The 26,169-nt window shown below is 42.2% G+C and overlaps 1 protein-coding gene across 1 annotated transcript in view; it reads left to right on the plus strand.

Moving 5' to 3' along the window:
• LOC142068384 (uncharacterized) overlaps positions 1-26,169 on the plus strand; it is a 61,166-nt gene that overhangs the window by 19,205 nt on the left and 15,792 nt on the right. The window contains exon 3 of the mRNA XM_075120597.1: positions 19,552-19,599. Coding sequence (XP_074976698.1) covers positions 19,552-19,599 — 48 coding nt within the window. The remainder of the gene's footprint in view (positions 1-19,551; positions 19,600-26,169) is intronic.

Below are 26,169 nucleotides of genomic sequence, written 5' to 3' on the forward strand. Positions count from 1 at the left end.
CTTGGAGTTTTGTGATGTTATGAAATCTAACAACACACTAGTCACCCCTAGAGTCTTCCAGAAAAAAAGGGGTGGTATGGTCTGAATTTAAACTTTTCAGGCCTTCTTTATCTATCTAAGAATCAACAAAGTGCACAGACCCACTTATTTTTCAGGTCATCTTTCACATACTAATAACCTATGTCAGGTGCGGAGAGAAGAAATAATTATATCTACTGCCCAACAAAACTCCTTAAAATTAAAACCAGCTGTTAAAACTGCCAAAACAGCTGGGTTAGTTTGTTCCAAAGATGTGGGTGGCACACAGGTGGAACTCAGACTTTCCCTGCCTCACCCCAACAGAAAAGTATTTGCCATTAAAAAAAAAACTTAACTAGCTAATGTATCTTGAAAAATTGTAAAAGCCTAAATGGCTTTGCTTGGACAATGCTCAATGTCATAATGGTGTAGGTTTGCCGATGCAAGGCAAAGCCACTGGGAGGAGACTGGCTGCCTTCCTCAGGGTGATAAAAACTTGTTTTTCCAGTAAGTGAGTCACTGCTGTTAAAATTAAACACCACCAGGTGTTCCAAATAAAATGCTTTGGCAGGTCTCCTAGGTATTGTGCTGGGATTTGATTTGCCCAGTTCCAGCTTCTCTTTCTGTGTTCAGTAATAATCACACTTGGGCTTGAATAATTAATTTTGGGGTAAATTTAAGCAAATCACAGATAACTGGCAGGATCTCTAATGGCAAAATCTTCTGAAAGCTTATTGGAGGACTGAACAATACTTCCCTGAGCCTTCTGCTCCAGAAGGTATTTGTGACATACTCTTGCTTTCAGGTGATTATTCTCTAGTGTGACAAAGTTCCTCTTCTGCCTTGGTGGGTCCTGCGCTTATTGGCGGATTTTCTCGCCTCAGAGGTTCATGGCAGCCCTCATATTGGCCACTTTCATGGCTCAGATCTGCCGTTCACTCAGTTAGCCTCATCACTGGCCAGCATGGGGAAAGGAAGAAGAACAATCCCTGCAGTCTCTGATGATCCACCTAGTGGATCGGGGAACAGGCCAGAGACCTTCCCCTCTGGTGGAACCCACAGTCCATTTCAATTCCTCTGGTATCAAGTAGGGAGTTGGGGTGATGGAGGGAATCTGGGCCCAGCCTCTACTCCGGGTTCCAGCCCAGGGCCCTGTGGATTGCAGCTGTCTACAGTGGCGCCTGTAACAGCTGTGTGACAGCTACAACTCCCTGGGCTACTTCCCCATGGCCTCCTCCCAACACCTTCTTTATTCTCACCACAGGACCTTCCTCCTGATGTCTGATAATGCCTGTACTTCTCAGTCTTCCAGTAGTATGCCTTCTCACTCTCAGCTTCTTGCGCCTCTTCCTCCCAGCTCCTTGCACGCACCACAAACTGAAGTGAGCTCCTTTTTAAACCCAGGTGCCCTGATTAGCCTGCCTTAATTGATTCTAGCAGTTTCTTGATTGGATGCATGTGTTCTAATCAGCCTGTCTGCCTTAATTGCTTCCAGAAAGTTCCTGATTGTTCTGGAACCTTCCCTGTTACCTTACTCAGGGAAAAGGGACCTACTTAACCTGGGGCTAATATATCTACCTTCTATCACTCTCCTGTAGCCATCTGGCCCAACCCTGTCACACTAGGTATCCTGTGAAACTTATTTTAAATTACCTTTGTTCATAATTACATCCAGAAGAAGCAGAGGTGATAACAGGTAATACATACATTGTATTTAACTATTGTATTGCCTGATTGAGGAGGTTAATAATATTAGTATAGTATGGGTTTAGGCTCACCAATCTGTTTGATAAGAAGATAAAAAGGTTTTTGTTTCAAATCAGGCACGACAGAATTTACAAAGGACCCTCGGGGATGTCAAGGTTCCTTCCCAACTCTGAACTTTAGGGTAAAGATGTGGGGACCTGCATGAAACACCCCCTAAGCTTATTCTTACCAGCTTAGGTTAAAAACTTCCCCAAGGTACAAACTTTGCCTTGTCCTTGAACCGTATGCTGCCACCACCAAGACTTTAAACAAAGAACAGGGAAAGAGCCCACTTGGAGATGTCTTCCCCCAAAAAATATCCCCCCAACCCCTACACCCCCTTTCCTGGGGAAGGCTTGATAAGAATCCTCACCAATTTGTACAGGTGAACACAGACCCAAACCCTTGGATCTTAAGAATAATGAAAAATCAATCAGGTTTTTAAAAGAAGAATTTTAATTAAAGAAAAGGTAAAAGAATCATCTCTGTAAAATCAGGAGGGTAAATACCTTACAGGGTAATCAGATTCAAAACACAGAGAATCACTCTAGGCAAAACCTTAAGTTACAAAAAGACACAAAAGCAAAAATATACATTCCATCCAGCACAGCTTATTTTACCAGCTATTAAACAAAAGGAAATCTAACACATTTCTAGCTAGATTACTTACTAACTTAACAGGAGTTGTGAGGCTGCATTCCTGATCTGTTCCTGGCAAAAGCATCACACAGACAGACCAAACCCTTTGTCCCCCCCGCCTCCAGATTTGAAAGAATCTTGTCCCCTCATTGGCCATTTTGGGTCAGGTGCCAGCGGGGTTACCTTAGCTTCTTAACCCTTTACAGGTGAAAGGATTTTGCCTCTGGCCAGGAGGGATTTTATAGCACTGTATACAGAAAGGTGGTTACCCTTCCCTTTATATTTATGACATGCCCCCCAAATCACAGATAGGGTGAAAAACTGGCTGTGATTTCTTCCTGAGCTCTAGGAGAAAACAGAGTTAATAAGACACATGCATCTCTAAATATACTATTAACTGTATAAAGACTAACAATATTTTCCACATCTTAAGGACGATTTGGACCAGAGGATTCTGGGAAACTTTTACAGGAGAGTGTATCAGCCACTTTGTTAGAAGCTCCTGAGATGTGTTGTATGTCTAAATCAAAATCTTGGAGAGTTAAACTCCTCTGAATAAGTTTTTGTTATTTCCCTTGGCGGTATGAAGCCACTGTAGCACAGCATGGTTGGTTTGCAGGTGGAAACGCTGTTCGCAAATGTATGAGCGTAGCTTTTCCAGAGCGTAGACAATGGCGTAACATTCCTTTTCACTGATTGGCCAGTGGCTTTCCCTCTCAGACAGCTTCTTGCTGAAAAACACGACAGGATGGGACTCGATTCAGTCCTTCCTGCATTAAGACTGCTCCCACACCACGCTTGGACACATCGGTGGTTACTAGGAACGGTTTGTCAAAGTCTGGGGCCCTTAGCACAGGGTCAGACATGAGTGTCGCTTTAAGCTGGTTAAAGGCCTTCTGACACTCTTCAGTCCACTGAACTGCATTTGGCCGTTTCTTTTTGGTTAGGTCTGTCAGTGGGGCGGCGATTTGGCTGTGTTGCGGTACAAATCGCCTGTAATATCTGGCCAAGCCTAAGAAGGATTTGACCTGTTTCTTTGACTTTGGGACAGACCACTTTTGGATAGCATCTACTTTGGCCTGTAGGGGGTTGATAGTTCCTTGACCCACCTGGTGTCCAAGGTAAGTCACTTTATTTAGGCCTATTTGACACTTCTCAGGCTTAACAGTTAGTCCTGCCTCCCTTATGCACTTGAAGACTTTTTGTAGATGTTCCAGGTGTTCTGCCCAGGAATATGGCCACATTGTCAAGGTAGGCATCTGCATATATTCCCAATCCCGCTAGGAGACCATCTACAAGTTTTTGGAAGGTGGTGGGTGCATTCCGCAGCCCGAAAAGGAGTACGTTAAATTCATACAGCCCAACATGTGTGGTGAAGGCTGACCTTTCCTTGGCGGATTCATCTAGCTGTACCTGCCAATACCCCTTGGTTAAATCCAAGGTAGAGATGAACTGTGCCCATCCCATTTTGTTCAATAGTTCATCTGTGCGTGTCATTGGATAGTTGTCTGGGCGAGTTACAGCATTTTGCTTACGGTAGTCCACGCAAAAACGTATCTCCCCATCTGGTTTGGGAACTAGAATGACTGGAGATGCCCATGCACTTCCAGAGGGGCGGATTACTCCCATCTATAGCATATCCTGGATCTTCCATTCTATAGCAGTTTTAGCTTGAGGAGACACCCGGTAAGGTTGGGCTCTAATTGGGTGAGCATTACCTGTGTCAATGGAGTGGTATGCCCGTTCAGTCAGTCCTGAGGTAGCTGAGAACGTCGGCACATAGCTAGTGCACAGCTCCTTGATCTGCTGTCGCTGCATACGCCCAAGGGTCATGGAGAGGTTCACCTCTTCCACGCCACCAGCACTTTTCCCTCATAGTAGACACCTTCAGGACACTCAGTGTCATCTCCTCCCTGGGCTGTAAACTAACAAACCTTTAATTCTCTGGAATAAAAGGGCTTTAGAGAATTAATATGGTACACCTTAGGCTTTCGGATTGAGGTGGGGAATGCTATGAGATAATTAACAGCTCCCAGGAGCTCTTGGACTGTGAATGGCCCTTCCCACAACGCTTCCATTTTATGGGCCTGGAGCGCCTTTAAGACTATGACCTGGTCCCCTACTTTGAAGGAACGCTCTCTGGCATGTTTATCATACCAGGCTTTTTGCTCTTTTTGAGCATCCTTTAGGTTTTCTTTAGCAAGGGCTAAAGAGGTTTGGAGGGTGTTTTGTAGGTTGGTTACAAAGTCCAGAATGTTAGTTCTTGGAGAAGGTGTAAACCCCTCCCATTGCTGCTTCACCAACTGTAATGGCCCCTTAATCTTGCGGCCATATACAAGTTCAAATGGTGAAAACCCTAAACTGGGATGGGGTACAGCTCTGTAGGCAAAGAGCAACTGCTGCAACACTGGGTCCCAATTATTGGAGTGCTCATTTACAAATTTACTTTTCATGGCCTCCAAAGTTCCATTAAACTTTTCCACCAGGCCATTTGTTTGATGATGGTAAGGGGTGGCAACCAAGTGATTCACCTCATGAGCTTTCCAAAGGCTTTCCATAGTTCCTGCCAGGAAATTAGTTCCTGCATCTGTAAGGATGTCGGCGGGCCAACCTACCCTGGCAAAAATGTCTGTTAGTGCCTGGCACACACTTTTAGCCCTAGAGTTGCTTAGAGCTACTGCTTCCGGCCATTGGGTGGCAAAATCCATGAAAGTCAGTATGTACTGCTTTTCTTTGGGTGTCTTTTTTGGAAAAGGACCCAAAATATTCACAGCTACTTGCTGAAATGGAACCTCAATGATGGGGAGTGGCTGGAGAGGGGCTTTGACCTGGTCTTGGGGTTTTCCTTCTCTTTGGCACACCTCAGAAGACCAGACATAGGTAGAAACATCCTTGCCCATTCCCTCCCAGTGGAACGACTTTCCCAAATCGTCTTTGGTTCTGTTCACCCCGGCATGGCCACTAGGATGATTGTGGGCTAAGCTTAGTAGCTTTACCTGGTACTTAGTTGGAACTATCAACTGTCTCTGAGGATGCCAGTCTTCCTTGTGTCCACCAGAAAGAGTTTCCTTGTATAAAGGTCCTCTTTCTACAACAAACCTGGATTGATTAGAAGGCTGAGAGGCGGTGGGTTGCTCCGTGCCGCTGTCCAAGCTCTCTGGAGGCTTTCATCTGCTTCCTGTTTGGTCTGGAACTGTTCCCTTGATGCTGGAGACATCAGTTCCTCATTGGATTGTTGACCTGGGCTTGGTCCCTCTGGAAGTGATGCAGGTGATGGGGCTGTTTCCATGGATTGTGAGCTGCTCATCGCTTGTCCACTATGTTGGGGTTCAGGCTCCGGCTGAGCCTCTTGTGTAGGGTTATCTGCTGCTGCCGGTGCAGGTTTGGTGGGGCCCTCTGGTGTTGGGGTTGCAAGTACTGGATTCAGTGCTGGCAATGGTTCTGGTGCTGGTTGTTCCACTGGTTTCAGTTTCGAGACTGGCTCTGTCTGGGTCTCTGTGACTGGATCCACTACTGCTGTTGCAGACTTGGCATGGGGTCCGGTTCCACCACCCCGACCGGGTCCTGGTAGAAGTTTCTGGAACAGAGCTAGGTGTGACAGCTTGCTTAGCCTGGCTGCGGGTGACCATTCCCACCCTCTTGGCTAGTGTCACATGATAGGACAAGTCTTCCCCCAACAGCATGGGGATGGGATAATCATTATAGACTGCTTTCAGAGTAGCAGCCGTGTTAGTGTGTATTCGGAAAAAGAAAAGGAGTACTTGTGGCACCTTAGAGACTAACCAAGTTATTTGAGCATAAGCTTTCGTGAGCTATAGCTCACTTCATCGGATGCATAAAGTGGAAAATACAGTGAGGAGATTTATATACACACAGACCATGAAAAAATGGGTGTTTATCATATACATTGTAAGGAGAGTGATCACTTAAGATGAGCTATTACCAGCAGGGGAGTGGGGTGGGGGGAGAGAAAACCTTTTGAAGTGATAATCAAGGTGGGCCATTTCCAGCACATTTCCAGGAGTTAACAAGAACATCTGAGGAACAGTGGGGGTGGGGGGGGGGAATAAACAAGGGGAAACAGTTTTACTTTGTATAATGACTCAACCACTCCCAGTCTCTATTCAAGCCTAAGTTAATTGTATCCAATTTGCAAATTAATTCCAATTCAGCAGTCTCTCATTGGAGTCTGTTTTCGAAGTTTTTTTGTTGAAGAATAGTCACTTTTAGATCAGAAATCGAGTGATCAGAGAGATTGAAGTGTTCTCCGACTAGTTTATGAATGTTATAATTCTTGACATCTGATTTGTGTCCATTTATTCTTTTACGTAGAGACTGTCCAGTTTGACCAATGTACATGGCAGAGGGGCATTGCTGGCACATGATGGCATATATCACATTGGTAGATGTGCAGGTGAACGAGCCTCTGATAGTGTGGCTGATGTGATTAGGCCCTGTGATGGTGTCCCCTGAATAGATATGTGGACACAGTTGACAATGGGCTTTGTTGCAAGGATAGGTTCCTGGGTTAGTAGTTCTGTTGTGTGGTGTGTGGTTGCTGGTGAGTATTTGCTTCAGGTTGGGGGGCTGTCTGTAAGCAAGGACTGGCCTGTCTCCCAAGATTTGTGAGAGTGATGGATCGTCCTTCAGGATAGGTTGTAGATCCTTGATAATGCGTTGGAGAGGTTTTAGTTGGGGGCTGAAGGTGACGGCTAGTGGCGTTCTGTTATTTTCTTTGTTGGGCCTGTCCTGTAGTAGGTGACTTCTGGGTACTCTTCTGGCTCTGTCAATCTCTTTCTTCACTTCAGCAGGTGGGTATTGTAGTTGTAAGAATGCTTGTCAATGAAATCTATGCTTCATTATAGACTGCAAAAGCCCACGTTCCTGACCAGCCCTTGTACTGGACCGGCAACTTGGCTGTAGGCAAGTCAAAAGAGTTTGACTTGAAGGGTTGAATCGTCACTTGGACCTCTGGGTCAATTAAATTGAGGTCCACTAAGGAAGCATGGATAGCCAACACTTGTGCTCCAGTGTCCCTCCACACTGTGACCTCCTTCCCGCCCACACTCAAAGTTTTCTTCCGCTCTGAGGGTATCTGGAAGGTATCTGGGCCTGAGGACCTTTTGTGTGATTCCAGTGCAATGAACTGTAATCTGTTGGGATTCTTGGGGCAGTTGGCCTCTACATGCCCCAGCTCATTACATTTAAAACATCATTCAGCTGACAGTTCACTGGGGTGATGTGGGTTGCTGGAGAATGGTGTGGCAGGACGATAAGGTGTCTGGAGTGTTCCTTGAGGTGTAGTTGGGGCCTTAAGCTGCCCCTGGTAGTAGGGTGTGGTCTGAGGCTGTCCCTTCTGGTATCCGCTCCAACTGCGACCAGGGTTGTTTCTCTCTCCTCCTTCCACCTGTTTTGTTCCAGTTTGCCCCACCTCTCTGGCGGTCTGGGACTGCTTGTATTGATCAGCATAAGCAGCAAGACTTTTTGCTGAGTCCCTTTTCTTATCCCATAAACACGGATTTATATTCTCCTTGGACATATTCAGGAATTGCTCCTGAGTCATCAAATCACACATTCCTTCAAAGCTAGTTACACCCCTTCCTTTGACCCATTTATCTAACAGATCCTTCATCTGGTTTATATAAGCCACATTACTTAGTCCAGGTCCTCTGTTAAGGGCTCTAAATTTTACTCTGTAAGTTTCAGGAGTAACTTGAAATTGCTTTAAAACCAAATCCTTGAATTTATTATAGTCAGAAGCCTCATCAATAGGCATCTTATTGAATAGGTCCAGAGCTCTTCCAGTCAATTTTGCGACCAATGTGGTCATCTTGTGAGCTTCAGAAATTTGATGGAGTGTGCACAGTCTCTCAAAGGTGAGAAAATATTCAGCTATATCACTGGATTCTTCATACTGTGGACATAGTCGCTCCCATTTGTGGATTGTTGGGGAAGGATTGTTAGGGTTATTTGGTATATTCTGCTGAGTCTTTACCTTCTCCATCTCCAGTGCATGCTTCCTCTCTTTTTCCTTCTCCTCCATTTCTTTAGCTTTTGCCTCCATTTCTCTCCTGTGGGCAGCCTCCATTTCTTTTTCTTTTGTCTCCATCTCTCTGCTGTGGGCAGCCTCCCTTTCTTTTTCTTTGGCTGCTTGTGCATCCAAGGTAAGTCACATTGTTTAGGCCATCTCCATCTGTCTGAGTTCTACCCGTCTTTCATGTTTCTTTTGTTTTTCCTTAGCCCCAAATCTGGCTAATTCCAGCTTCTGTTGAGTATTGCTTTCTGTCATTCTAACCTCTCTGTTTTTAACCTAGCTATACCTGAGAGTTAGAAAGAAAAAAATACCTGGCTTATAAAATTTTGCTGTGCTGTAACCTGATACCTATTTTCTCTGATAGTTGTTCTCAGCCTACAGAAAAATCCTTTTGTTATGCCTGCTGCTCTGTCCCCCAGGCAGAGAGACAGAATCTACAGCTGCAATCACCTTTTACAAAACCTTTTAAAATCCTGCTGTGCTTCTGGTTCAAGCTTATTCTTACCAGCTTAGGTTAAAAACTTCCCCAAGGTACAAACTTTGCCTTGTCCTTGAACTGTATGCTGCCACCACCAAGACTTTAAACAAAGAACAGGGAAAGAGCCCACTTGGAGATGTCTTCCCCCAAAAAATATCCCCCCAACCCCTACACCCCCTTTCCTGGGGAAGGCTTGATAAGAATCCTCACCAATTTGTACAGGTGAACACAGACCCAAACCCTTGGATCTTAAGAATAATGAAAAATCAATCAGGTTTTTAAAAGAAGAATTTTAATTAAAGAAAAGGTAAAAGAATCATCTCTGTAAAATCAGGAGGGTAAATACCTTACAGGGTAATCAGATTCAAAACACAGAGAATCACTCTAGGCAAAACCTTACGTTACAAACAGACACAAAAACAAAAATATACATTCCATCCAGCACAGCTTATTTTACCAGCCATTAAACAAAAGGAAATCTAACACATTTCTAGCTAGATTACTTACTAACTTAACAGGAGTTGTGAGGCTGCATTCCTGATCTGTTCCTAGCAAGAGCATCACACAGACAGACCAAACCCTTTGTTCCCCCCACCTCCAGATTTAAAAAAATCTTGTCCCCTAAGTGGCCATTTTGAGTCAGGTGCCAGCGGAGTTACCTTAGCTTCTTAACCCTTTACAGGTGAAAGGATTTTGCCTCTGGCCAGGAGGGATTTTATAGCACTGTATACAGAAAGATGGTTACCCTGCCCTTTATATTTATGACAGGGGGTATGACAGGAAGCGCACACTGAGGCAGATAATAGCCTTAAAGACCTTTTATTAAGATAAATGAAGTAGTAATTGCATGGTAAAATAAACAGAGTTACAAAGTTACAATTGTATTACTGCTATTTAAAAGATGCATATGGTATTATGGTATTATATGCTACAAAGGTTTGATTATATACTTACATCCTTTCTTGATAACCTGGTAGTGAGAGACACAGGACCAGCCTCGCCTCTGGCAGTTTAGGTTCCTCAGTTCTTGAGTGAGAGGTGCAAAGCTTAGAAGAAGCTAGAGCTAAGAGCAGTCAAAGCTAAATTAGAGTTAACTTAACTAACTTAAACTTAAAATTAAAACCTAATAAACAAAACTAAGAACAAAGCTTAGGGAAACGAAGCTTAGCCTAGTTCCTTTGGAACTTAGAAAGTTTAAGAAAAACAAGTACAGATTCCCCTAGCAAGGTGGGTCACTTCTTTTATAGGGCACAGGTGCCTGAACCCTCCTTCTATGCCCAAACTTCATTTCTCACCCACAAAAATGTTAGGGTACACTTACTCCATAGGCCAGTATGTTTGCACATACAGATGACATGTACATACATATTAATGACATTAGATCATACACACGTTATTTTTTGTTCTCCTGGTTATTTCGGTTCTTTCCTTGTGGTGTACCTGTTAAGTTTGAGGGTACAGACTTGGAAACCCCCTATGCCATTCTACCATTATCTATCTATCTAGGTGAAAGGTCTCAGACATATGTGTGTGTGTTAACTTTGCTATTTGGTGGAAGGTCCGAGACATAGATATGCTAACTTTACCTTAGCTCAACATACATGATATGGCCTGTAGGTCCCTTGCATTGCAGCCAAATTTACTTTAATATAAATCTATAGACCTGTTACAATAAACCAAATACTTAAACTATAAGAAAAGATACATATATATGCAAGCAAGCAGGTTAATCCTATAGGCTACACACCCCCGCTTTGATGGGGTGATTTGCAACAATGAATCCCATCACATAGGTATGGATGTAGGTGGTTAAGTATTTGAGGGGACAGTTTTAATACCATTCTTTTTTGGTGGGGGTGGAGAAAGGGTATTATAAAGATGGTATTCTGGACCCTGGCACGTTTTTGGAGTGGGCACCATGTATACATATTTATTATTTTTAACATTTGGTACCTGTCTAGATATTTGCTTGGGCCTGTTGGATTTATACTGCAGGCATTCTAAAATAAGGAAATTAATCCCAATTGCAATTCCTTGGATAATAACCAATTTTTTTAATTCAAAAATTTTCCTGGGAGTTGTTGCAGGCTTATTACCCTCATTTATTAACTGGGTAATAGCTTGTTTGTCTTTTTTCATATCATTAGTAATTTGTATGAGGTGGGTCTCCTTATGAGCCAATAATGACTTTAACTGTAACCCTAAGTGGGGGAATGTAGACAAGAAAGGTGGGTGTACTTTGGATAGTTAAATTTATAGGTTGGGTTGGACTGGATAATGGTGATGTTTTTAAAAGTGGGAACAGGAGGAATAGCTTGATTCCCTATTAAAGTGGGTTGCTTTGGAGTAAAACAAAAATTTGGCTTTGTGACAGGACACTTCAAGCGACCATATTGGTACCTCTTTTGATTGGTAACCATGCAAAATTGGATATTTTCAGCATAGGGCACCCTCTTCATTGGAGTCTTTTACTTGGTCAGCCTCACTAGGCATGACGATGATGAATTTTGTAATTTTTTTGCCTTCAGTCCACACAGAACAGTGTTTGTTTTAAACACGTTACACCTACAGATATACTGAGGCCCTTTTTTAGAGCAACAGGCTATCTGTGGTACTTTTCAGGTTTGAGTTGAAGTGTGATAGACCACCAAGGGAGGTGCATTAATGCGTTTCCTATAGATGTCACCTTTGAGGTGACCTGTAGAGTGGACAGCTACCAATTGCCTGTGCACATCCTTGTTTGGGTCAAATACTGGTAATGAGACTGTGAATTAGACATACAGGGGTCGTGCCATCCTATAATCTTTAGAAAGAGAACAACCATCTTGGTTGGGGTGAGGTGTCAGATCCCATCTCTCTCACAGCACCCACTGATAAATGCTGGCATGAATCCAAACATGTGGATTGTTCCTTTTCCAGCCTTTGAAAACATTTGGGACAGTACCAACTTAACAGTTGCTTATTTTTAATTAAGTTAGGAACCTTTCCCAATTTTAAGGATTGTAATGTATTCGTGATTGCATTTACAACATATTTTCCATATGCAGAGCATATAATTTTCTTTTCTAAATGTTGATTTCTGTGCTGATTATTGTTTAAGGCAATTAGCTGATTAATTTTATGTTGGGTCTTATTAAATAGTTGGGTTATGTCATGCATATTATAAACAGTAAATTGCTTTTTTGTGACAATTTTTTTATTTTCTGTAACATTGGATTGACCACTTGGTTGGCTTCCTCTTGTAACACATAATTAATATGTTTGTGAATTTTTTATGTATTTGCTTGGTTTTAAATCGACACTTCTGAACCAAATAGTCCTGTTAGGAATCCTAAACTTTTAAGAAGATTTAAGCTATGCTTTCTCCTAGAAGTATGTGGTTTATGGATTTTATTATCCATCCCCAACAGAACAATATCTTGCACTTGTTGTTGATAGGCTGCAATCCTATCCACAAATTGTACTGAGAAAAAGGAAGCCACTTTGGTATGCTGACAATAGCTAAATTCTCCTAGATACAAATTAGACAAATTTAACACTACAGGAATAAGCATAAATGGAACCTGATTATAGTCTCACCACAACTCCCATAATCGGAAAAGTAATTAAACAGGTGCTGGGTTTATCATTGGACAAGTTACATTATTTGATATTGGATTGTTATAATTGTAGTTAATAATTGGATCCCGAACCTTACGTTTAAATGTTACATTTAGTACATATCTTTTGCTTCCTGATTTGGTTTGAAAATTAGCTATAATGACCACTTTATATTGTTCTTTATCCTTATATTTATGTTTATATAAGGTTAAACTCCCCCCTCCATCAGATTATTACAAATGGCTTTGTTATTTTTTAAGTTTTATAAGGTATTCTGTGTTTCAGGGAAGATGAATTTTTTGGTGAGGAGGTATAGGTTTTATATCCTCCCTCCTTTGAGTTATTATCTAAAGGCCAAATTTTTTTTCCAGCCACTGGATGGCAACGAGATTACTCCAACCAATTGATATTTAAAGGTGACATTTTTCCCTTTAATTCCCTTAACCTGGTGGATAGGACTGTGGATAAGTTCTAGGTTGAGTATAATAGTTTGTTTCTTTTGTGTTGATATGTTTTGAGCAATTGAGCATGCCCGTGTTGTTTGGTTTTATGGGGTTGTAACAGTTTAGTCCCAAATTTGTGATTTGGGCTTAGTCTTACCCTTAGAGTAACGATAATGGCGTAATAAATTAGAAATATTAATGTCCATTTTATGGTTGCAATTTGCTGGACTTCGGCTGTCGCGATTCTGTCGGATGCTGTTTATTTAAGTTTTGAGGAGGAAGTTGCTTCTGCAACCTGAATGATTGTTACAGCTTTAACTGATTAGCATGGTAGATTCTGTTTTTATTACGCTTGCCTCCTGTTATCCTAATTTTACACACTGCTGAACTGAGTTTATTGATGACTTGGAAGGGTCCAATCCACCGGTTACACAGCCCATGCTCTGGTGCTTTATATGATAACAGCATTACTTGGTCTTCAACCTTCCAAGTATTTTGTTGTTGTTGTTGTCAAAGTAAGCCTTTGCTTTTTGTCTGGATTTCCCCAATTTAGGAGCTACCGGCAAGTGGACCTGATTTAAATGTTTTTGCAGATTTTGCAAGTAGGTATTTATTTTTATTTCCTCTAATTGAATGCCACTGGTGTGCCAAATTAAATGTTCTGGTAATTGCATCGTTCAGCCTGTCATTACTTTAAAGGGTGTTTTATCAGTAGATACAGCCGGTGTTGCTCTCAATGCCATTAAAATTAGAGGCATGAGAGTGTTCCAGTTACGCCCATTGGAATCAACCAGTTTTCTTAACATTACTGTTATAGTTTGATTGGTTCATTCCACCATCTCAGAGGACTGTGGTTTGTATGGGATGTGTAGTCTCTGTGGGACTTCCATTAATTTAAGGCAGTCCCTAAAGAACTGTCCAGTGAAATGTGATTCCTGGTTCTATTACACCTTTGCAGGGATTCCCCATCTAGAGAAGACTTGCTCTACTAGGATCTTGGCAGTGGCTTTTGCAGTATTGCAAAAGAGGAAATGCCTCTACCCACTTTGAAAAAGGATTGACAGCCACTAACAGATATTGGTTACCTCTTTGAGTCCTTGGCAAAGGACCTACAAAGTCAATCTGCAAAGCCACTTAAGGACCTTTACACACCTGAGATTTTAATGGCACATTTCTTTTGGATGGAGTTGGATTGGCTTGAGCACATTCCAGACAGTTATTACAATATTGTTGCACATTCCTCCTAAGAAGTGGCTACCATCCCACAGATGCAAGATGCTGGACAGTTTTGTTCACTCTTTGGTGTCCTCCTAAAGGAGTTTAATGAACCTTGAACATCATTTCCCTATGTAAATGAGCTGGAACTACCCATACAGGGAAAGGAACTCCTGTATACATGAGAACTCCATTCACTACCTGCAAATGTTGCTCATATCTTCTCTACTGTTAGCGACCCTTCTTCTTTTATTTGGGAAAGCTTTTTGATTACTTTTACTATGTCTTTATCAGATGTTTGCATCTCTTTTAAATTCAGTATGTCAGCCTGTGCAACTTTAGTTGTGGCAATAGGTCATCTGGGACTAGGGGTAGTAACAGAATATTCCTGATCTTTTTCTTTCCAGAATTTTCCTGATTGGGCTTCTTCTCGGGCTAATTTATTAGCCTTTCCATTTTTTGTAGCATAGGGTTTTAATTTTTAGTGGGCTTTTATTTTTTTTACTTTAATTGGCCACCCTGGAACAGTGATTGTTACTTCTAACCAGCGGATGTATTTCATCAGCGATGCATACCTAATAGGTGAGCCATCAGAAGATGTGAACCCATTTGTCTTTCAACATGGCAGAAACTCTGTAAGAGAATTGCATACCCATGAGGAGTCTGAAAATAGACAGATACTTTGGTATGTGGTGGTGGTGATGGAGAACTGCACACAGTACTCCAACACACAAGCCACCGCTGCTAATTTAGCATACTGAGATGAATGTGGAATGCATGAATATGCCTTCTCCCAAGGCTCTCCTTTTCCCTTGGGAAGAACTGCATAGATTCCAAACCTGGTATAAGGTTTGCCTTGATGGTAATAACTAGAACTGTTAACAAAGAAATGACAGCTGCAGCGGCACAGGAGCCAGCAAACAGAGCTATAAACAGGGGAGTCTGAGGGGGAGTTTGTAAGGGGGAGTTTGTCTTGTGGTGCTTGTTGGGGGTTTGTTTTTGCTGTGGGGGGTGGGGTTTTGGTGGGGTTTGTGTTTCCCAGATTAACAGGGTTTAGGTGGGAAGGCGATGACAGATACAGAGGCAGCAGTGGGAGTGACCCATGTAGTGGAAGACACAATGAGGATGACTGGATGTGGAAGCTGCGGTATGTCCATGATCCTGGAGGGGCACCTGATAAGAGTTTTGTCTGCATGAAATGCCATCTGATAGAGCTGATGGAGGAAAAGATCCGAGGTTTGGAGATGCAGGTGGAAAGTCTGGTTGAGTTTAGAAAGGGGTTTGAGCAGATTATGGAGCAAAGACATGAGGTATCTGAAGGGGAAAGCTCTGACTTGCAGATGGAAGCAGGACTGAGGAATTCTGAGGGGAGGCTGGGTGAGGAAAGTGGTCAGTGGAAGCATGTACTAAAAGAACCAGGCAGAGGAAAAGACGGGCTAGTGAAGGAGGAATAGAGCTCAAGAACAGGTTTGCAGAGTTGGAAAATGAAGAAGGGTCTCAGCAGGTAGTCACTGAAGGTGGAAGGGCAAGGAAGAAGAGAAGAGAGGCTAGTCCTATAGGAAAAGGGGAAGAGTCAACGGAGACTACACCAAATATGAGCCCCAGGAGGATACAGGATGGATTGAAGAGGATTACAAGGGAGAACAGGAATGGAAAGAACTTGCAGCCAGAGGGAACGGGGATAGACTGGAGAATAGCACCGTCACCAGGAAAAGGCAGGTCTATGTGATCGGGGACTCTTTACTGAGAAGAATAGACAGGCCTGTAACCAGAGCTGATCCAGAGAATAGAAGGGTATGCTGTCTTCCAGGTGCTAAGATACGGGATGTAGACCTGAGGTTGAAAAGGATCCTAAAGGGAGCAGGAAAGAATCCCCTAATTATCCTTCATGTGGGAACAAATGATACGGCTAGATTCTTGCTGGAAAGTATTAAGGGAGACTATGCTAGCCTGGGGAAGATGCTTAAGGAAATCGAGGCTCAGGTAATCTTTAGTGGGATTCTGCCTGTTCCTAGAGAAGGGCAACAAAGGTGTAACAAGATAATGACTATCAACAGATGGCTTAGGCAGTGGTGCTAGAAGGAGGGCTTTGGGATGTATGGCCACTAGGAGGCATTCATGGACATAGGACAGTTCTCTTGGGATGGACTTCATCTGAGTAGGGAAGGAAATAGACTTCTAGGATGGAGGCTGGCACAACTGATTAAGAGAGCTTTAAACTAGGAATTTGGGGGAGATGGTTGGGAGATGTCCAGGTAATCTCCACACCGGATTTTAGCAATGAGAGGGAAAAAAACGAAGTAAGAAAGGATACAGCCATGGGTAGGAGAATGTATATAAGGAGGAAGGGCAGTGTGGATACCAGTCTAATAGGTTATACTGGCTGTAGAATGACTGTGCCTAATAGGGTACAGAATGTGAGCGAGGCCAAACAGCAAAAATTAAGATGTTTGTATATCAGTGTGAGGAGCCTAGGTAACAAAATGGAGGAACTAGAGCTACTGGTGCAGGAAGTGAAACCAGATATTCTAGGGATAACAGAAACATGGTGGAAGAGTAGTCATGACTGGACTACAGGTATTGAAGGGTATGTGCTGTTTAGGAAAGACAGAAATAACGGTAAAGATGGTGGAGTAGCATTATATATCAATGATGAGGTAGAATGTAAAGAAATAAGAAGCGATGGGATAAGACAGCTTTATGGAATTTATGGATCAGGGTTTAGCTGATCGCCCTATTTGGAGTCGGGAAGGAATTTTCCTCCAGGGCAGATTGGAAGAGGCCCTGGAGGTTTTTCGCCTTCCTCTGTAGCATGGGGCACGGGTCACTTGCTGTAGGATTCTCTGCTCCTTGAAGTCTTTAAACTATGATTTGAGGACTTCAATAGCACAGATATAGGTGTGAGGTTTTTTGCAGGAGTGGTGGGTGAAATTCTGTAGCCTGCGTTGTGCAGGAGGTCAGACTAGATGATCATAATGGTCCCTTCTGACCTAAATATCTATGAATCTATGAATCTACCACTGCAGATACTGTGGGTCTCCGGCTTGCATCCCTGACTAAGGGGGCTATGATTACGCTCGGGGCCGGTTGGTGTTATGCCAAGTAATTTGTAGAGTATGCAGACAAATAATCTATGGGTTCTTCTTCTATCTCTTTGGAAGCAGCCAACTCTGGAAGAGAAGAGGCTGTCCACCAGAGAGAAGGAAATGGGTTAACAGAGGCCACCGGACGGTTTGAGGGTGCTGGGCCTTGGCCTTCCATCTTCAGCTCATTCACTCATGCTTGGAATTCCCGGATGTCCTGTCATTGAGCCTCAAGCATTTGCTGCACTGTTTTAAACATTATTACAACTGAGTTTTTATCTCTATGGGGAGGTGGTGACTTGGATCTCTGCAGGCATGAATTGTTCTAGGCAGCATCTGAAAAGAAAGGAACACGGTCCCAGGCCCCTACTTGGGGTCCAAACGCATAAACCCTGTCAAGGGGCAAGCTCACTCAAAGGTCCAGGATTATTATGTGGGTTGGGGTCATTTTGCCAACACTGGTGCCTAGGGAATTTAGGAACACTTTGGCCTAACCCTGGGAGTCCCTTAATTCTTACGGTGAGATTAGCTTGTGGTTCCTGAAGTATTGCAACAGGGCCTCCACGCCGACCTATTTTAGGGCCTTCCTGAGAATATGCCTTGGCCAGTAAGCCTAATACCTCCTTTAAAGAAGTGTTATTATTTATATGCATGCTAACCTTTTCCTGAAAATGGGGAAGAGAGTTATTGACTAACAAACTAACGTATGGCGACTCATCTGTTTTCCTTTTTAGGTGACTGTGCCATGCTGCACTTAACCGCAGGTGAAATTGATGTGGGAACTTAGGTCTTTGCTTTAGGTTAGACAGGATGGCCTCTCCAGCTTGCCCCGGATGCTGATTATGTTTCAATAGGGCTACTGTGTCTTTAAAAGATTTTTACTCCATAATGCTCGATTCACTGTGAGTTGTAAGATTTTAACCCATCTTCCCTTGATAAGCCAGAACACTTTTAGTGTTTTTTGTACACGTTGTGCATGCATTGCAACTGAAGAATCCTCCATTATTCCTATTTGCTTAGCTACCAGATCTAGGGTCCTAATATTTGTAACCACTGTTACAGGGCAATTAGAATCTGTGGATCTTCTCTCCGGATTGGGATCTGAGTTTGAATTTATAATTTCTATGTTTTGACTTCTCCTACCCAAATCCACATTTCTCTTATCAGAGCTATTAGAATGTGCCTTTGGAAATAATCCTGGCTGAGCAGGGTACCTTTGTATAAAACCTTTACGTCCTATACTTAAGGCATTTCCACACTGACTCAGGACATCTTAGTTCAGTAAATCTGGTGTAGTAGGGTGTTTTACCAGTACACCAGGTGAGACCAGCATATACCAAAGGGGTGTAGAGGGTCCACAAAATTTTAGGGACCTAGGCAATGTTGATGATTGCACAAATGCCAATAAGTGTCCACCCAAAGGGTCTCCTGATCTATATGGTGCCAATGTAACATTGGGTGGAGGAGCAAGAATTGCTTTCCTTGGTTGTTGTATCTTTTTCTGTTGTAACCTAGAGATTACTACATCACAGGCACTAGCTACTTGTGTTACTTGTGACACCACATCTTCTAGTCCCTGGACAATCACAGTTTTTAAAGGTATTTCCACCTTACTATCAGAGGCAGACACTAACAGAGGAGAGGATATTTCTTCCCTCTTCGCTCTGTTTCATCTCATTTTTTACATTACTAGTCGCCTTCTCTATTATGACACTTAACTCCACCTCCTGTGTTGCCACCCTTGGATTTCCTTTTTCTATCTGCAGACTGCTAGTAGCTTCTGCACTGCTAACTTCCTCATTTGACTCTCCCTGTGGCTTCCGAGACTTAATCTTCAACTCCGCTCCTAAAGGTACTGTATCAGCCTGAACTAACTCTCTTGCCCTACTTCTCGTAACTGGCCCTGCAGCATTCTCTATTTCCATTGGTTCCACCATGCCAATACGGTTGGGAACCGACTCTTTGTTCTCCTCTAACACATCTCCTATCTTTTCCAACTCTTTGATTCTTTCCAACAGCAGACCACGGTTTGATTTATAGCTGTCTAGCGATTTTAAGCTGGCATTCACTCATTCCTGCCAACAATGTGCTTTCTTTCCTGCTTTCTGTAACTGGTACCTACACTGTTTTAACTTTTTTTTTTTTTAAACTCTGCTTCTTTTGGAAAAGTACTGACCGCTCCTCTGAAGCTACATGTAGCCGATTTGGTAAATCCTGAATAACCTTTCCTCCCTCATCCAAAGTTTGCTGGGCTTTCCTGAGTAGCTCTAATTTTTTATTTAATTTTTTTTCCAGCGAACTACAAGCCACGAGCAGACATTTAACAGCTATTTTCTTTACCAGGTTAGCCTTTCTTTTTTTCTGCTTTGTTTTTACTTTAAACACCTCACTTACAAAACCCCATGGGTTCCAGTGCTTGCAATTTTTTTAGCTGTACTAAACCTTCTCCATGTTCCTGAATGTATTTTCTGGCAACGTTTTTTAAAGCCATACTAAGGGTAACTCTAACAGACTCTACCCTTGCCCTTGCTCCACTCATCTTAACACGTAACTTATTTTAATTTTACAACTTTACTGTTGACTAGCCTATGTAATCAACTATATAATGAACACTCTTCTGTTCTTTACTCTGAAACTAAAGGCATCCCTTTACAGAAACAACAGGAAACAACACCCCAAACTGGTTTTTACACTTAGTTTAATAAGTCCCAAGTAAACAATAGAGGGGTGGGGGTGAGTTCCCCCTTCTTCCCTCAATGGCTCGTAGCTGATCGAGAGGTTTCTTTCCTCTGTCGGGACCTGCCAAACAGCTGGGGAAAACTGAGGCAGATGGATCAGAGGTGCAGCCCAGGAGAGTTGAGGGGACTGAAATAAGGTAGCTCAAACCGTACAAGTTTTGAGTTACTGTGGCCTTTTGGCAGCAATTAATACATAGATTTATCAACTCCCCCACCACCAGTGTGGGTCATTGGGCTCAATGCTACTGCTAATATCAGTACCATTTGTTATAACTTCAACCTTCAACAAAGCCCCTTAAACGCGTGTATTACTTTAAATAATAATAACACTATTATTTTTTATCTTGCAAGATTAAATTTAAAACCTCTAAGCTAAAACTCTAAGCCAAAACACAGTACGTAACAGGAAATACTGGGATGGCTGCTAAGAAGCAGTCACAGGAAATCAGGTTCCTGTGTTGTTAAGAGTGGGTGAGTAAGACACACAGTCTTGCTCTCTAACTCTAACTCTTTACTTATACCTCAGGGGAGATTTTAAGGGGTCTAAAGATGCCTGGAAATCCTGAAAATCCCTGTCACACACTCCTCGAGACTTGTGCCCGGCTCGCCAGTCTGTTGCCTGATTTAGGAAGTTAATAATATTAATTTGGATAGTATGCGTTTTAGGCTCGCCAATCTGTTTGATCAGAAGATAAAAAGGTTTTTGTTCCGAATCAGGCTCCACAGAATTTACAAAGGACCCTTGGGGGTATGACAAGAAGCTCACACTGAGACAGATATAGCCTTAAAGACTTTTTATTAAGATGAATGAAGCAGTAATTGAATGGTAAAATAAACAGAGTTACAAAGTTACAGTTGTATTACTGCTATTTAAAAGATATATATGGTATTATGGTATTATATGCTACAAAGGTTTGATTAATATACTTAGTTAGTATACTAGTTAGTATACCCTTTCTTGATAACCAGGTGGCGAGAGACACAGGACCAGCCTCGCCTCTGGCAGTTCAGGTTCCTCAATTCTCGAATGAGAGGTGCAAAGCTTAGAAGAAGCTAGAGCTATCGAAGCTAAATTAGAGTTTACTTAACTAACTTAAACTTAAAATTAAAACCTAATAAACAAAACTAAGAACAAAGCTTAAGGAAACTGAGCTCAGCCTAGTTCCCTTGGAACTTAGAAAGTTTAAGAAAAACAAGTACAGGCTCCCCTAGCAAGGTGGGTCACTTCTTTTATAGGGAACAGGTGCCTGAACCCTCCTTCTATGCCCAAACTTCATTTCTCACCCACAAAAATGTTAGCGTACTCTTACTCCATAGACTAGTATGTTTGTACATATTGATGACATGTACATATATATTAATGACATTAGATTATACACACACGTTATTTCGGTTCTTTCCTTGTGGTGTACCTGTTAAGTTTGAGGGTACAAGCTTGGAAACCCCCTATGCCATTCTACCTATATCTATCTATCTAGGTGAAAGGTCTCAGACATAACTTTGCCTTAGCTCAACATACAGGATATGGCCTGTAGGTCCCTTGCATTACAGCCTAACTTACTTTAATATAAATCTATAGACCTGTTACAATAAACCAAATACTTAAAATATAAGAAGATATATACATATGCAAGCAAGCAGGTTAATTCTATAGGCTACAATTGACAATTTTATCTTTATTGTAAAATGCATTTAGCAAAGCATTCATTATAAGGACTAGAGATATTTTGTGTTTTCAATACACCAGATTAATTCAAGAAAAAAATGTTAAATATTATCTGCTTTCTGTTATATAAAATGGGGGCAAGGAGGGACCACCAGCACACCTCAACAAATAGTTTGGAATTAGGGGTATGGTAAATATATCTTGGAAACATTCTGTACTGATGCTGAAATGTCTATAAAGTTTGAGAGAATGATTTACTCTCTTTCATGTTTTGATTCTGAAGTACTCTAAATCTTGTGTGTGATTACATTACTGTTGCACTGAGTAATAATGGCCCAACATAAATTTGTGTGACAGGAAAAGAGTCTTGGGGCCAGATTCTGGCCCCTGCTCCAGAAGCATAAAAAAGCCCCCCAAGGGGGATTCTCCAAATGTAGGGCCAGCAAAAGAGCCACTGTACGTAGCCTTGTGTTGCCCTTCTGCACTGCCCTCAGAGTAGATCTGGGAGGGAGCAGGAAGTGAGTGGCCATGTTACTTTGCAGTTGCACACTGTCAACTCTTGACCATAGGCAGGTATTGGAAGGCTGCTGTAAATTAGAGCAGTCCCTGTGAACTGGGTACTGATAGGAGATGTCTCGTAACTTGGCATTTCCTTGTTCAAGTTTGACATTCCCCATTGTCCCAAAGCAAACCCTTAAGAACAATCTTAAACATTTTGTTTAAAAAAAATTTGTGGTATTTCCTGGGGTTTTAATACAGCACATGTAAGAAGCTGGGGGGAGAGGATGCAGGGGTGTGCAATGGTACATGTGGATGCTGAGGGTGCATGAGAGCTAACTGCTGGGAGTACAGCAGGTCTTCATTACCTGTAATCCTAACTCTGACACAATGGTGCCTGCATTCCTGGGGTGGGGAAGCCTGTCAAATGCCACATCTGTTTACCTGGGCCAACTGTGGCTTCTGAAGCATTGGAGCCTCTCCTAAAGCCACAGTGCTTCAACAGTGGCAGTCAAGCCCCAGTGTTGGAGTTCATAGTTCCCCTCTCCAGGAAGTTTGGCCATTATTCCTTCTGACTGAACTGAGGTCTGCAGGATTTCCTCTGCAGTTTCCTCTCCAGTTTTCTAACCATAGAGCACAGAGAGAAGCCAAGAGAAGGCTAAAAGGGGATATGAGTACTCTCCCTACATACATTATAGGGTAAATATCAGGAGGGTGAAGAGCTATTTAAGCTAAAGGACAGTAGTTGGCACAAGAACAAATGGAAATAAACTGGCCATGAACAAATTTAGGGTGGAAATTAGTAGGTGGTTTCTAACCATCAGAGGGGAGAAGTTCTGGAACACAATCCCAATAGGAGCTGTCAGAGTAAACAATTTAATTATTTTGAAGAAATTAGCTGATTATTAAGCAAAGTGAATTGTATCTATTCCTCAGTTTTTAAGTAGTTTTAATTATATTGCAAGTTTGAAGGGTAACTGACAGTTGTTTGTTAGCGAGAGGGACCTGAAAAAAGGTGAAAGACTCAGAAAAATTTGTAAAGGGCCCATTTAAAATTCATTTAAACTCCTGAATTAACAGATTTAGTTGAAAGTCCTCTGAAAATTCAGTCTTAATAGATTATGTTCTTCAAGTTTGGGGAAGATGCATCATATGAGGTTGAGTGCCTGTTTTAACTGGAAAAATTGAATCCACCCTTAATTATAGAGGTACAACAAAACCTCTTTAATATATCAGAAAGAGGTGTCAGAGCAGGAGGCCATGGCTCCGTATAGCTGGGTTCTGTTCCTAGTCTTGCCACATGCCTTGGGTGCATCACATTCTCTGTCCCTCACTTTTCTTTCTCTGTTTAAGTTAGAAATAATACTGTGCTCATGAAGGGACTTAATTAGTATTTAAGTGATTTGAGATCCTCTACTAGAAAGTGCTATCAAAGTCCAAGAAATATACATTTTAAAGTATATATGCTGAGATGTTCTGATTTTGTAATGAACTAACATATGCATCATTAAAATATAGGTCACAAGAGAATTAAGACATGAGCACTCCCTGAAGATCCTTAAATAAAAAGGGAAAGGACTACATTACTTCTGACAAGAAATACCTAAACTAAACTTCCCAAATCTGTGCTTAATTCCTACAAAGAAAGCACAGGCTGCATGGTAAGAGACTATAAAAGGCAGCTGCATCTTCTCCATTTTATCTTCAGTCCTGCTTCTTACCTCTGGAGGAACTTTGCTACAAATTGAAGCTCTGAACAAAGGACTGAATGACCCATCCAAGCTGCGGATGTACTCCAGAGATTTGATTTGAACCTGCAGTTTATTCCATCACTGCTACAAGCTGGAACCAAGAACTTTGCCATTACTGTATATAATTAAGTCCATTTAACCAATTCTAGCTCTCATCTATATTTTTTTCCTTTTATGAATAAAGCTTTAGATTTTAGATTCTAAAGGATTGGCAACAGCGTCATTTGTGGGTAAGATCTAACTTGCATATTGACCTGGGTATGGGGCTTGGTCCTTTGGGATCGAGAGAACCTTTTTTTTCTTTTACTGGGATATTGGTTTTCATAACCATTCATCCCCATAAAGAGTGGTACTGGTGGTGATATTGGGAAACTGGAGTGTCTAAGAGAATTGCTTGTGTGACTTATGGTTAGCCAGCGGGGTAAAACCAAAGTCCTCTCTGTTTGGCTGGTTTGGTTTCCCTTGGTGTGCAAAGGAATCCCAGCCTTGGGCTGTAACTGCCCAGCTTTAAGTAATTTGTCCTGAATTGGTACTCTCATTTGGGTCCCACCAAAACCAGCATCGTTACATCACCCGCAAGGAATTTTGAATAATCTGACTAAACATTTTCCTCTCCTCTCAGGGAGGAGAAACTTAAACTAGGAAGTGCAGGGTTGAGGGGGCTTGCTAGGAACCAAGATGGATAACTTGAAATGACTCTTCACAATATTTTCTGTTTAGATCTTCCCCCTCTATTACAGAAAGTGCTCCTGCAACTCAGAAAATTGCTTACAAACAAAAATAACCTGGAGAAATGCGATTCTTTCCTGAAGCCAGACCCTAAGCAGCCCATCTTTCAATGCCTGCTGTCAGCCTAAATACTTAGTGGAGATGAGAAGCTGTAACACAGTGGCCTTTGGCGGGACACTACTGAGAGTATCAATTCAGGACAAATTGCTTAGAACAGGGCAGTCGCAGCCCAAGGCTGGGGGTCCTTTACTACTAAGGCACATTTATGGTAAAGTTCTTGTTTCAGGCTTGTAGCAGTGATGGAATAAACTGCTAGCTTAAGTTAAGTCTCTGGAGTACATCCACAGCTTGGATGGGTCATTCAGTCCATTGTTCAGAGCTTCAGTTTGTAGCAAAGTTCCTCCAGAGGGTAAGAAGCAGGACTGAAGACAAAATGGAGAAGATGCAGCTGCCTTTTATAATCTCTTGCCATGCAGCCTGTGCTTCGTTTGTTTCAGACACAAGCTGCCCAGCACATGGCTTGGAAGCCTTAGAGTTCTCTCCATAGACATGTCCCTGCATGCCTTGCTGAGTCATAAGGTGTATCTGCCTTCTCTCAGTGGGTCAGTTGTATCGCTGATAGTCCCTAATGGGCCATCAAGCAGGCTAGGCAGTGCTGATGCCAAACTGTCCAGGGGTGTCACCCAGAAGCATAGCACAAGTTTGAAATACATACATATTTAAAACCCACAATACAAAGGTGATACAAACATATAAAACAAGATTATCATATCTGGCAAATTATAACATTTTTGCAGATATCTTACATGGCATATCTGGCTGATTACTTTCTAGGTGTTACCCCTGGAGCCAACATTTGAAATCCAGGAATAGAGCCAAGGCTTATAACTTTAAATACAAAAATGATACATGCATACAGATAGCATAATCGTAACCAGCAAATCATAACCTTTTTATAAACACCTTACTTGACCTCCTTTGTACAAGATTTGGTGCAACTATAGGACCTTGGTTGCACCAATGATCTATATGGTCACACTTCATGTCAATAACATCATAGGAGCCCTTCTCAATAAGTAGCTTCACAAGCATTGGCATGCAATCTCTCCTACTTGATCTGGCTTAAATCCAGGTGTCAGATGATATTGATATATTTTCTGTAGCAAACTTCTTGCTGAAAAAGCCTATTAAATAACATGAAAATGGAAGCCTCAGCAAGTTTTGTGGTCTCAGGCCCAGATTCACAAAGGGATTTGGGTGTGGTGATGCTCAGCATCACAATGCTTAACTTTCAGGTGCCTTGAAAATCACTGGAATCCACAAAGCCTGGTTTAGGCACCCTATACAATGCAAGGGGAACAGACAGGTGCCCAAGAATGGGATCTGTAAAAGCCAGCACACTAGACAGGAACTCACTTAAACTAGCCAGTTGGAGATGCCAATGAGAAGTATGTGTGTTAAGCCAATCCCTCTCATGGAGTTAGGTGCCTAAGCCATTCTTGCCTGTTCCTCCTCTGTTTCTTGCATTGGT

This window comes from Caretta caretta, chromosome 16, assembly GCF_965140235.1.
Source record: "Caretta caretta isolate rCarCar2 chromosome 16, rCarCar1.hap1, whole genome shotgun sequence".
Lineage (NCBI taxonomy): Eukaryota > Metazoa > Chordata > Testudines > Cheloniidae > Caretta > Caretta caretta.